This window comes from Dromiciops gliroides, chromosome 3, assembly GCF_019393635.1.
Source record: "Dromiciops gliroides isolate mDroGli1 chromosome 3, mDroGli1.pri, whole genome shotgun sequence".
In the NCBI taxonomy this organism is placed as follows: domain Eukaryota; kingdom Metazoa; phylum Chordata; class Mammalia; order Microbiotheria; family Microbiotheriidae; genus Dromiciops; species Dromiciops gliroides.
Window position 1 is genome coordinate 563890788 of NC_057863.1, and position 12415 is coordinate 563903202.

Genomic DNA, 12415 nt, shown 5'->3' on the forward strand with positions numbered 1-12415 from the left:
ATTGGCAGATGAGCTTAGAGCCTGAGCTTCAAGAAAAATTCTAAACCTTGCCTAGTGTAAATCATGGGCACATTTCTCAGGTGCTTCTCCATCTACCCTGCTCAAGAAGAATCATTTAGAAAATATTCATCCAAATGAGATTCCTATAACCAAATGCACTGATATAAATCAAATCACCTCATGACATTATAGGAAAAAAAGTGAAATAACAGTTCCTGGCAAGCATTTATTAAGTACTAGACACAGCCCTAAGTACTATAACATTCTAAATGCTTAATAATTACAGGCATGTTTAATCAATTGACTTATTGACTAATAATTAGGGGGGCCCTGAAAGTAACATGTTTTTTAGCATCACCAGTGACTTTCCCCACCTTCTTCCCTAGAAGAGAATTAGATGAAAATAGTGAAGTAGCTATTAGAAAGGAATATTAATCGTTTATCAAAAAACCTACTGTGGATAGAATCAATGAGTTCAGGTCTGTAATAATACAAAATCACATCTATAGCACTTTAAGGTTTACAAAGTACTTTCCTCACAATAACCCTATGAAGTAGGTAGTGTAAATATATTTATCTGTATGTCTGTCTATCATCTATCCATCCATCATCTATCTCTATCATCTGTTATCAACCTATTTATAGATTATCTATATGCACACATATAATGTAGGTATTTAGTCTAGATCTCTCTCATTGATTTTATTGGATCAATATGAGAAATTCATGTTAGGTAATTACCTACTCTAATTCAGATCTTCAGTGAGAATGAAGGAGGGGGTCACTGAAAACAATTAGCAGAAATATTATTGTCCTCATTTTCCAGATGAGGAAACAGTATCTGAAAAGTTTCATGGATTATCCGGTTCTTTCTAAGTTTAAATCTATTATTTTCATTACAGATTAAGTGTCAGAGTTGGAATTCAAAGCCAAAATTCTTTTTATTATAGTCTCATCATCAGTTTCACTACACCACAGTCCCTGTTCCCGATACAACTGTAGAATCACTTGACTAAAGGGAATGCTTCTATCAATCTCATTAGTGATGGTTTAATTTTTCAACAATGATCATCACCACTAGGGGGCAGTGCTATACATACTTGAAGATAGCTGAAACCACACCATTAATGTCACTGGCTTCCCAAGTGTTTCACAATAGATATATACCTAGCTTCCTGGCTGGGTTCATTGACCACCCCCCTGATAGTTTTCCAGGCATCAACTACAAAATATCAAGTTCTTATAAAACTTAAAAGGAAGGGCTGGTGTGGCAAGTAGCAGGAGCAGCAGGAAACTATAGGATGGTAAAAATGGACTTGGGAAAACCAGGAAAGGTAAAACTGTCAGTCAACAAGATTTATGGAACATCTACTTTGTGGAGTTTTCTGCATGGCTCATGATAAGAATTTAGCCACAGAAGCAGTGGACAAAGCCCTTCAACTCTGAAGAGTTCCAATCTAGTTGAAAAGTATATGATTTAGAATTCAGCAGTCCTTAACCTGGGATCTGTGAACCATGCATATACATATACATGCATATGTCTGTGAACTACAACACACACACACATATATGTGTATATGTGTATGTGTATATTCACAGATTTCCAAGAAATAGATAAATAGATAGATATACACACAGATATATGTGTGTGTATATATATAAAATTGACATATGCATATTCACAGATATCAGTTTATATGTATATAACATTTAGTTGCGTGTATATATGTATGCATGTATGATGTAATTGGCTTCTTTTGTAAAATTCCTATATATTTTATTTTATGCTTTTAAAAAAACATTGTTGGGAGGAGTCCATAGAACTTCACCAGACTGCCAAAGGACTCTATGACACAAAAAATGTTAGGAATCCATGATAGATGGAAAGAGACATGGAAAATGAGGAAAGAGCTCAGGAGTAACATAGACAAGGATAAAGAGGAGCAGTATAAGTAAGCCAAGACTGGTATGTAGCATGGGGAAACTCAAGTCCTGTAAGTCCTCAGTCATTGTCATCCCTAAGTACAAAGACCCCTACATCAGCTTTTATTCCATCTAGGTAATATGGTGATTCCTATTGATGGAACCAGTTAGAACAGATGGGGATTTTCATGCAGAGAAAGTAAAATTGAAAATCCCTGATTGGAGCAAGCTTGTTCAGAATTTTCTTCCAAGTTAGTTTATCTTCTTTGGCAAAAACAACACACCTAAGTATGATAGATCTGGATACATCCTTCTATGGAGACTGCTATTCCTTAATGTCCAACCCCCTGGAGACTGTTTGACTGCCCTGGATTTTTAACCGAAGCAGTTAAGACAATGAAAGTTACTTTCAGCATTTCAGTTCTAGTCATTAATTAGTAGGCATTACTATCTAAAGGGGAATACCACTTGGGATTGAAATTCCAATACCTGACCAAGTGATGGGTGCTTAATTTCTTTGTCCATGGCCCTTGGCCAGAAGAAAGGGTGAGCTGCCTGGCTGGTTTTGTAGATAATACACTCAAGCTAACTCTAAGATACTCCCAAACAACTCAGTTTCCTAGCCAAGGACTGGGCTTGATCACCGTGAAGAGGAAAGTGAGTTAGACATACAGGTGTGAACCTGGGTGCTGGGATCAGGTGGAAGAGAAGATATCACAAGTTCAGCCAAGGCCTGAGCCTCTCTCCTTTCTTTTAGTGATGTTTTCCCCTGTTTCTTCTCCATCCCAGCTTGTGAATCAGTACCATGGCACCTCTACAATTCTAACTCTAACTGCTTTCTGGTATCTCTGTCTCTGGCTTAGCAAGCGAACTGTGTTCCGTTTTCCTGATCTCATTTCCTATTGGTCATCTGCTTTGCCCTACATCCTGACCTGCTTGTTTCTGATCTTAGCTTGGTAACCCGACTCCAATCCTTGGTTACACCCAACCATAAGTGGCTCAGTAGGAAAGTCTCAAGTCTGTTCTATAGCCACTATTTTTCAGATCACATTTACCTTTTAAAAAGCCCAAGATGAGAATGGCCTAACTAGTATGACCAAAGCTCTTCTCTTGTTTACCTTAAGGTCTCTCCAGATGAGCCCCTCCTTTTCCACAGGTTGACCAGGCTGCTGGACCGGCTGGCAGCTGAGGACGACTTCCCATCTCCTACATGCATCCGCACCACTGTAGATGTTGTAAAGGCGCTTCTCACATTCCTCTCTGGCTTGGCCAGAATGATGTACACCTTCGGCACAAACATGCAGCCGAGAGCCACAGTGGCACTGAGACTGACCGAGAAACACATGGTGATGATTTTGTAATTGCTTCCAAAATAGATGGGCACAAAGGCCAGCCATATGATGCAAGTGGTGTACATTGTGAAAGCAATGTACTTGGCCTCATTGAAATTAGCTGGAACATTTCTGGTCTTGAATGCATAAAAGGTACAGCTTAAAATTAATAACCCATTATAGCCGAGGGGAGTGACGACACCCAGGTTGGTGGTGTTGCAGATCAAGTAGACTTCTCGAATACTTGGGTAGTCATGCATTATGTCAGGAGGCTCCATTATGAACAGGGCAACAATTATGCCAAGCTGGATGCAAATTAAGATGAATGCAATGACCAGCTGGGCACAGGCACTCATGAACCTTGGCTTCTTGGTACAGATCTTTTTCTTGCTGCCAGCCAGAATCCTGGCTATGCGATTGGTTTTGGTGACCAGTGCAGAATAGCTCATGGCTGGAGAGAGGCCAATGCCTATTCTTTGCAGGTAGCAATAAATCTGCTTTGGCTTTGCAATGAGACAGAAAGTACACAAGTAACCCAAGCAGATGCCGGCCAGAATAATATAGCAGAGTTCCCGGCTGGAGGATTTGACAACAGGAGTGTCGCGGTACATGATGAAGATTGCTGTGACAAACAGGGTTGCCAGAAGGCCCAGGCAGGAAAACACCACAGCTGCAATTGGCTCTGGATCACCCCATCTCAGATACTGCACTGGGATCAGATCACAACCTGTGGAAACAGAGATTTACCGTGAGAAGAAACAAGAGAGAGGGCACTGACCTGGCTCTTATTTCCTTCGATTACTATAGTTTGGCTTTTGGAATGAAGCTGTAACTTTTAGTTTAAAGATCATTAATGTCTCTCCATGAATCAGGGACCGGACCTACAATTTTACTGATAAAGGAAATAATCAGATGAGAATAGTCTCTTTGCTGATTCAGGTTGCCATCTTCTATAATCTTAGAGACTTGTCTAAAGCTCTGAGTTAAATGACTTATGCAGGGTCACATAATCAATATGTGCTAGAGGCAGGTCTTGAACTCATATATTCCTGTCTCAGAGGCCAATTCTTTATTTACTATGCCACATTTCCTCTCTTAATGCACTTTTTTAAGGTAGGTAAAATTGGAAATCTCATATTTTAGATAATTTCATTTAACATAGGTTTTAAAAATATTTCTTTTTAATTTATAAAATAAAATAAGCATTGCCATAACAGTAGATTTTTTTTAAAAAGATGCTTGCAGATGAAACTACAAATCTATTATGTACAACTTGCTGTTCCTTTTAAATATATAATAAAGTTGTCATGTAAATTTATTTCCCCCCTTTTGTTCCTGTGTTTGACAAGTAAAAAGATTTATTTTTGTGATAAGAATTCATTATTTGATAAAAATTGGAAACCAGTCTGGCAGAAATTGGGCACTGACCAATATCTTCCACCATTCGCCAAGATAAGGTCAAATGGATACATGAACTAATTATAAAGAAAGATATTACAAGAAAATTTGAAGAACATGGAACATATATATATATATATATATATATATATATCAGACATGGAAAGGAAATTTAAGAATAAACAAGAGATAAAGAGCAGAGTCAAGTGTAAAATCAATAATTTCAATTACATTAAATTTCATTAAATATAAACAAATGTGTACCATACTCATAATTACATATACACATGTACACTGAGATAAAAAGTAGGAGCCACTGGTCAGTCATATACTTAAAGTTTACTACTAAAATATGTGCCATGTTATGAGTTTTGGGCTCATTTTTGCATATTCAAATGGAATCAAAAATACTTTATTTGATTAATCAAATCAACCTTAAGGTCCTAAAATTCTCTCGTCCTGTATCCTGGAGTAAGTATTATTATGAATAATAACATTTAGACTATAAATATACCTAATCTTGTTAATGTACAGGATTGATCCTGTTACTCTTCACGTCAAAAATTTTCAGTGACTCCCAGTTCCTGTCTGGAATGGCATATCTAAGGTCTGATTCAGCTCTACCTTTTGCTACTTCCCTGGCTTGTAACTATATCATTGGTTCCAGAAACCACAACCTGCAACCTCATTCTGGAAGATTCTTATAAAGCACTGGCTGCTCTCTTTCGCTTTAGATGAAAGTAAATTTGGGAATATAGTTGCCATGATAGCATTCCCTTAAATGTTCACAAAATCTTTATGATAAAGGAATCCACTCATGTTTTGTATAATATAAGAATACTTTCATTACAATGCCATTCCAAAAAAAAAGCAACTATTAAAGGAAAAAAATTATTTCACAGGGACAGCTAGGTGGCTAAGTAGATAAAGCACCAGCCCTGGATTCAGGAGGACTTGAGTTCAAAGCCAGCCCCAGACATTTGACATTAACTGTGTGATCCTGAGCAAGTCACTTAACCCTCATTGCCCCACAATATCTGTGTGTGTGTGTGTGTGTGTGTGTGTATGTGTGTGTGTGTATTTCATAACATAAGATTATGTGAGCTATTATTTTTCTCAATTTTTTGAAAACCTCCAACTTATCTTTATTGCTAAATCTTAATTGTTGTCTAATTGGATGTAATCAGCCATTAATGTACACATTTTATATATGCTCTCACTATTCTTTTAGGCTGGAGATATTTTAGAATTCTTTGCCTTGAGTCCATTATGGATTAACTTAAAGGAAAATTTCTTTGGGCATGTATATTTTAAGTTTTCTACATAAATATACTTGTGGTGTGTGTCAGGTAGATCTATATTCAAATTCTGCCTTTGACACTTACTAACTATGTGACCATTAGCAACTCTCTCCACTTCTAAGGCAAATCCCAAAGAATCTAAGGGACAGGTGATTTTTTTTTAAGTCCGTATTGGTGAAAAAAATTGCCATGTAGGGAGCTGCCTTCACTGATGAAATCACAGTTATAAATATAAAAAAGATATGACTTTTTGACAAATGTAATGTAACTTAAAGGAAGCTTTCAGGAGTAAATCATGTCTTCTGTCATTATAGGATCAAAGACTTAGAGCTAGGAAGTCAGAGGCTGTTTAGTCTGACCTCCCCCTTTATAGAGTAGAAAACTGGAGGTAGAGAGCTTGTCCAAACACCTTGTTCAGATCACTCACATAGTTATATACAGAGCTGGGATTTGAATCCAGACCCTCATACTTGAAAGCTACTACTCTTTCCCCTGCATTCTACTTCCCTTATAAATGACCTGGCTTGGATCACAAATAATTAATCATCAGTCATTGCTAGCAGAATTTGCTGACATTAAAATATATCTGGGGCAGCTAGATAGTGCCATTGATAGAGCACTGAGCCTGGAGTCAGGAGGATCTGAGTTCAAATCTAAACTCAGACACTTAGTAGCTGTGTGACCCTGGGCAAATCACTTAACCCTGTTTTCCTCAGTTTCCTTATTTGTAAAATGAGCTGGAGAAGGAAATGGCAAACCACCAACATCTTTGCCAAGAAAACACCAATTGGGGTCACAAAGAGTTGGACATGACTAAAATGACTAAAGAACAAAAAAACCACACATAGTAATAAAAATAAGGTCTTAGCTTCCTTTGTTTTTTATCTCCTCATCCATTTTTCTAGGCTCTGTTGTACCTTGCATGAATGTCTACTTTGCTTTCCCTACTCCAAGCTCTGAATATAGCAGCGCTTCTAGAATCCCAAGATTGCTGTTCTTTTCACCCCAACCATTCTGCTTCAGCTATTTTTCCAATTCTTTGTTTTCTAATTATATATTCACTGGAAACTTTTCAATACTAGAAATATTTTTATCTTATAAGATTGTTTCTTTTTTTTCAAAATAGGTAAAAGCAACTTGAAGTCAAGTCTTATGGATAAGGTAAGTCTTTTTTTTTCCAGAAAAAAAAAAAAAAAGGTGCCACTAGTGCATGAGCTACATTTTGTTGTATGGTTCAATGAACTAGCTTTGAAAATAATTCCCAAAGAGAGTTCCAGAAACGTCATAAGCAGTGCTAGGCTTTTTTTTTTTGGGGGGGGGCAGAGATACAAAATAAATATATAAAATTTCTAGTTTGTAGGATGACACTTCTTTTACATATGAGTTCCGGTATGTTTGTTTAAATTAAAATATCAGTCTCATTACTAATTTCACATTTCGCTCTTCTTGTTCTGTAGGAAAAATATTTTATATAAAAAGAGTCAAAATGAAGTGGTTTCATGGAAAGAGAATATGGATGGAAGTCAAAAGTCTTGTACTCTAGTTTTGATTTTAGTGCTAATTAATCAGCTGTGTACCCTTGGGTATGTTGCCAGGACTTGTGCCTTGGTTTCCCCATTTATAAAATGGAAATTGTCATAACACTGAAATCTTATATTTATATAGCACTTTATACTTTTCTAAAACATATTTACCATAATTACATAATTAATTCCTCTCAACACTTTTGAAGTAGACAGGACAGGAATGGTTAAAGACCCAAAGGGCTTATTCCCAGTATTATTAGACTAGATGACCTCTAAGGTATCATTTCACTTCTAAGATTCTTAGGATAAAATGGTCAATAAAAAGAAAAGCTATTTGATATTGTTTTGAAATAAATGTATTATATATACTGTAAGTAAATACTATGAGGTATTACAATGATGACTAAAACATTACCAAGACCCTTCCTTGGGCTTCTTAAAAATACATATCACTTTTTGTTGGAGAGTCCTAGTTGTTGATGGCTAATCTATAGTTGGCTGACATAAAGCATTTTATAAATGGGAGTTGTGGGGGCAGCTAGGTGGCGCAGTGGATAAAGCACCGGCCCTGGATTCAGGAGTACCTGAGTTCAAATCCGGCCTCCGACACTTGACACTTACTAGCTGTGTGACCCTGGGCAAGTCACTTAACCCCCATTGTCCCGCAAAAAAAAAAAAAAAAGGGAGTTGTTATTAGGGGTCCCAAGTATTCAAGTAATCTATTAGGCAATAGGGAATAGCTGCGTCTTCTAGACACTGGATTTTGTTTTCGAATATTCCTTGGATTAGTTTTAATATTTCTCCTAATTTTCAGCCTAGTTTCTCCTAATTTCAGCCACCAATTAACATTTGCTAAAATATTTGAGGTTCGATTTCATTTATGTGACATTAAATATAGTGTGCAGGAGAGCTCATGTACTTTATTAAGACTCTCAAGGCTATTTGCATCTGAATGAGGCTATTTACTCTTATTTAACACACAGTTCTAACACTGCTTGATTCTAAGGTTTCTGAAGCCCTGAACAAATTAGCCTATGAGAGGAGAGTTGGAAGAGACAGTTATCCTGACAGCAGGGACAAGTGCTAGGTGACAGCCTGATAACAAGATAGAAAGTATAAAAACTATAATAAGCAAGGAAAAAATTCAAATACCAGAGAAGCCTTGGGGCTATTTAATGTAAGGGCAAACAGGCTGATCCAACTTGCTAGTCCTGAAGGCATCACTATAATACAGCCTCATGAGTAATAAAGAAAAGGTTACACTATATTCACTATGCTATATTTAAAATCAGTTAAAATTACATTTTTAAAACATTTTCAATTGTTAAGATAAAAAGTTCATAAAATGGCAAAATCATAAGCTTTCTGGGAAAAAAATAAACAGATATTCAAGATGACTTATTCACTGAGGGTTATAGATAACTAGGGTTTAACCATATTTCTGGACTGTGACCATATGTGTTTTTTCATAACTCTTCTATTTCTAGATCAGGGGATGTTATAATGGTTATTGTTATCAACAAATCTTTAGTATCAGTAGAACACATAGTATCACTTAATAAATGCTTGTTGACTTGATTGATTGGTGATTATGCCTCCACCCTAGGCAAGGACACTCCTTCTGTGGGGGTACAGGGAATCCTTAAATGTCCAGGCATTTGATTGTCAATTTGTGGATTATTCAGTCCCTCCCACCTATCTGCCAAACACCAATCTCCTCAGAAGTGAGACAGCATTAGGTAAACTTTACTGGCAAATTTGGTTACTCAGTAACTCAGAGAAGAGATTCCATATTACAGTCTATATCAATAGGGCAACTAGGTGGTACAGTGGATAGAACACTGGTCTTGAAATCAGGAAGACTCATCTTCCTGAGTTCAAATCCAGCCTCAGATGCTTACTAGCTGTGTGAACCTGGGCAACTCACTTAATCCATTTGGCCTCATTTCCTCATGTGAAAAATGAGCTGGAGAAGAAAATAAATGGCAAACCCCTGCAGTATCTTTGACAAGAAAATTCCCAAATAGTTAGATACTACTGAATAACAATTTTTGAAAACTTTTCCTTACACTGTTATCGTATTTGGTTAAAAGGAGGATTTTCTTTTGCCGTGGGTAGGTTGTATGTCATGTATATTCATACATGTAGATGTTATGTCTGTGCATATTTACTGAGCATGTAGGGCATCTTTCCAAAACTGTTGACTTTGATGTCTTCATACCTCCTAATATCTATCTTCAGAGGAAATGATCTTTCTACTAATCTGTTGCTTCTAAACAGTTTTCTGTTTCCTCTCATCTTGGCTCTCTTGAGCTACTGAATTGAGGTATAGGGCGAGGCTAGGGCTTTAGGATTACTGATTGGAGAGCTAGAGGGAATTGTGGAGCAAGATCAGGTATAGACATCTGGAATAGATGGTAAAAGCATGTCTAATAGCCACCTATGGATAGAAAGGGGCCGCTTGCTGGCACAGTGGATAGAGTGCCAGGTCTGGAATCAGGAAGATTCTTCTTCCTGAGCTCAAATCTGATGACAGAAACCTACTAGCTATGTGATTCTGGAGAAGTCACTTCACCCTGTTTGTCTCAGTTTCCTCATCTATAAAATGAGATGGAGAAGGAAATGGTAAACCGCCATTTCCCCAAATGGGGTCCTGAAGACTCAGAGAAGATTGAAAAATGACTGAAATGGACAGAAAAGAACAAATGGCCTTTGGGGAAGACAAAAATTACTCTTTACTATTTTATCAGAAGATTTCAGTCCATGTGACACCTCTCCTACTTTGTCATAGATATAAGAAGGTAAGAGTAAACTGGATTTAAGGAGAATGTGGGTAAGGAAATGAGAAAAGAAGTAAAAGCTGGCAGGGATATTTTTGTTTGTTTTTTCCAATGACCAACTAATACTATAACTATGGATTGTGTGCTGTTTCGAAATGGCTTTCACAATACCTTTTGATTAGAAGGAAAGCACCTTAATCTCACTGCGGAAGAGATGCCATAGAAAAAGAATGAAAAAAAAATAGACACTAATCACTTATAGGCTTATGATAGGATCATGGACTGAGATTTGGAGGGGACCTGAGAAGGCATTTAGTTCAACCTGCATCATTTTCTCAGATAAGGAATATGAATTCTCAGAAATGATAAGTGTCTTATTCAAGGTCACACAGAGAGAATTGTAAAGCCAGGTATCAAGCTCATATTTTCTACCTCCAAATACAGCATTTTGCTCATCATCTCAAGGACCAAAGAAATTTACTCTTTTCATCGTACAGATGGTGATACTGAGGCCCAGAGGGATTAAAGTGGCATATTTGAGACCAAACAGATATTTTGTAGTTTTAGAATCAATAAAGTTATTTCTTTCAAAGCCTTTTGCTTGAAGCATGATGATAACAAAGCACTAAAGCTTACTGGGTAGGTGCTGATTTTGGATTCAGAGGACCTGGATTCAAATCAGGCCTTGAATATTTACCAGCTATGTGACCACTCGTGAATCACTCTCTCTCTTGGGCCTCAGTTTACTTATCTAAAATGAGGAAACTGAACTTCTTAGGACCTTGATACAGAAAAGTACTGAGATTCAGAGAACATGAGTTTGAACCCTGGATTTACATTTGGGTGTTTTTTTTGGTGAGGCAATTGGAGTTAAGTGACTTGCCCAGGGTCACACAGCTAGTAAGTGTTAAGTGTCTGAGGTCAGATTTGAACTCAGGTCCTCCTGACTCCAGGGCCGGTGCTCTATCCACTGCACCACCTAGCTGCCCCCTTGATTTACATTTGACTGCTACCTTGAATGTGTGGAATGCTAGCGACTACTAGGTAACACTGTGGATAAAGATAACCCAGAGTCAGGGAGGCCTGAGTTTAACTCCTGGCTCAGACAATTTCTAGTTGTGTCATTTTAGCCCTTTATCTGCCTCAGTTTCCTCATCTGTAAGATGGGGCTAATAATAGCACCTACCTCCCAGGCTGGTTGTGAGAATAAATGAGATGATATTTGTAAAGTGTTTTGCTAACCTTAAAAGTTCTACATAAATGATAGTGATTATTATTGAGTCACCACCTATTATTCCTTAATTGTAAAGTAGAAGGGTGGTGGTAGTGGTAGTAGCAGCAACATGTAAGATAGTACTTTAAGGTTTGAGAAGCACTATATCTATCTATATCTACGTATGCATATATACAATATTAGGCATATATATGCATATGTATTTATATGTTATCTCATTGATTCCCCATAAAAATACTGTGAGATAGGTGCTATTTTTTTTTTTTTGGTGAGGCAATTGGGGTTAAGTGACTTGCCCAGCATCACACAGCTAGTAAGTGTCAAGGGTCTGAGGCCATATTTAAACTCAGGTCCTCCTGAATCCAGGGCCGGTGCTTTATCCACTGAGCCACCTAGCTGCCCTGATAGGTGCTATTTTAATCCCCATTAAACAGATGAGACAACTGAAACAGAGAAAGATTAAGTGACCTGTCCAGGGTCACAGGGCTGGAATGTGACTGAGGCCGTATTTGCACTTAGGTCTTCCTGACACCAAGTCCAGGTTCCTACCCACTGTGCCATCCAGTATTTCAATGAGAGATTTGGGTGGTCATGGCGAACTGAATAGCTTTTTAGGTCCATTACAACTCTAAATGTTTCTTGGTTCTTGGGACCTGTTTAACTATGGACAACTTACTTCATCTCTCTGGTCTCAGTTCCCTCATCTGCGAAATGAGAAGGTTGGACTAAATGGTTTCTAGGAGATGTTTGGCTTAAAATCCTGGGATCCTATATTCTTCAGTGTCTTCTCCACCAAGAAAAATATCCAATGAGATTTGTTATATGATGACATCAGAAGGGTGTACTCAACCTCTCCTAATACTGAAGTATCTTATGCACTTCTAAGATTTAAATCTCAGAATCTCAACTTTGAAAGAACCTC

The 12415-nt window shown here is 37.5% G+C and overlaps 1 protein-coding gene across 6 annotated transcripts in view; it reads right to left on the minus strand.

Annotated features, from left to right (window-relative positions):
• The window catches only part of GRM5 (glutamate metabotropic receptor 5), a 682630-nt gene that overhangs the window by 88330 nt on the left and 581885 nt on the right, over positions 1-12415 (minus strand). For all 6 annotated transcript variants that reach the window (XM_043994303.1, XM_043994304.1, XM_043994306.1 and 3 more), the window contains one exon: positions 3042-3981. In XM_043994303.1, coding sequence (XP_043850238.1) covers positions 3042-3981 — 940 coding nt within the window. The remainder of the gene's footprint in view (positions 1-3041; positions 3982-12415) is intronic.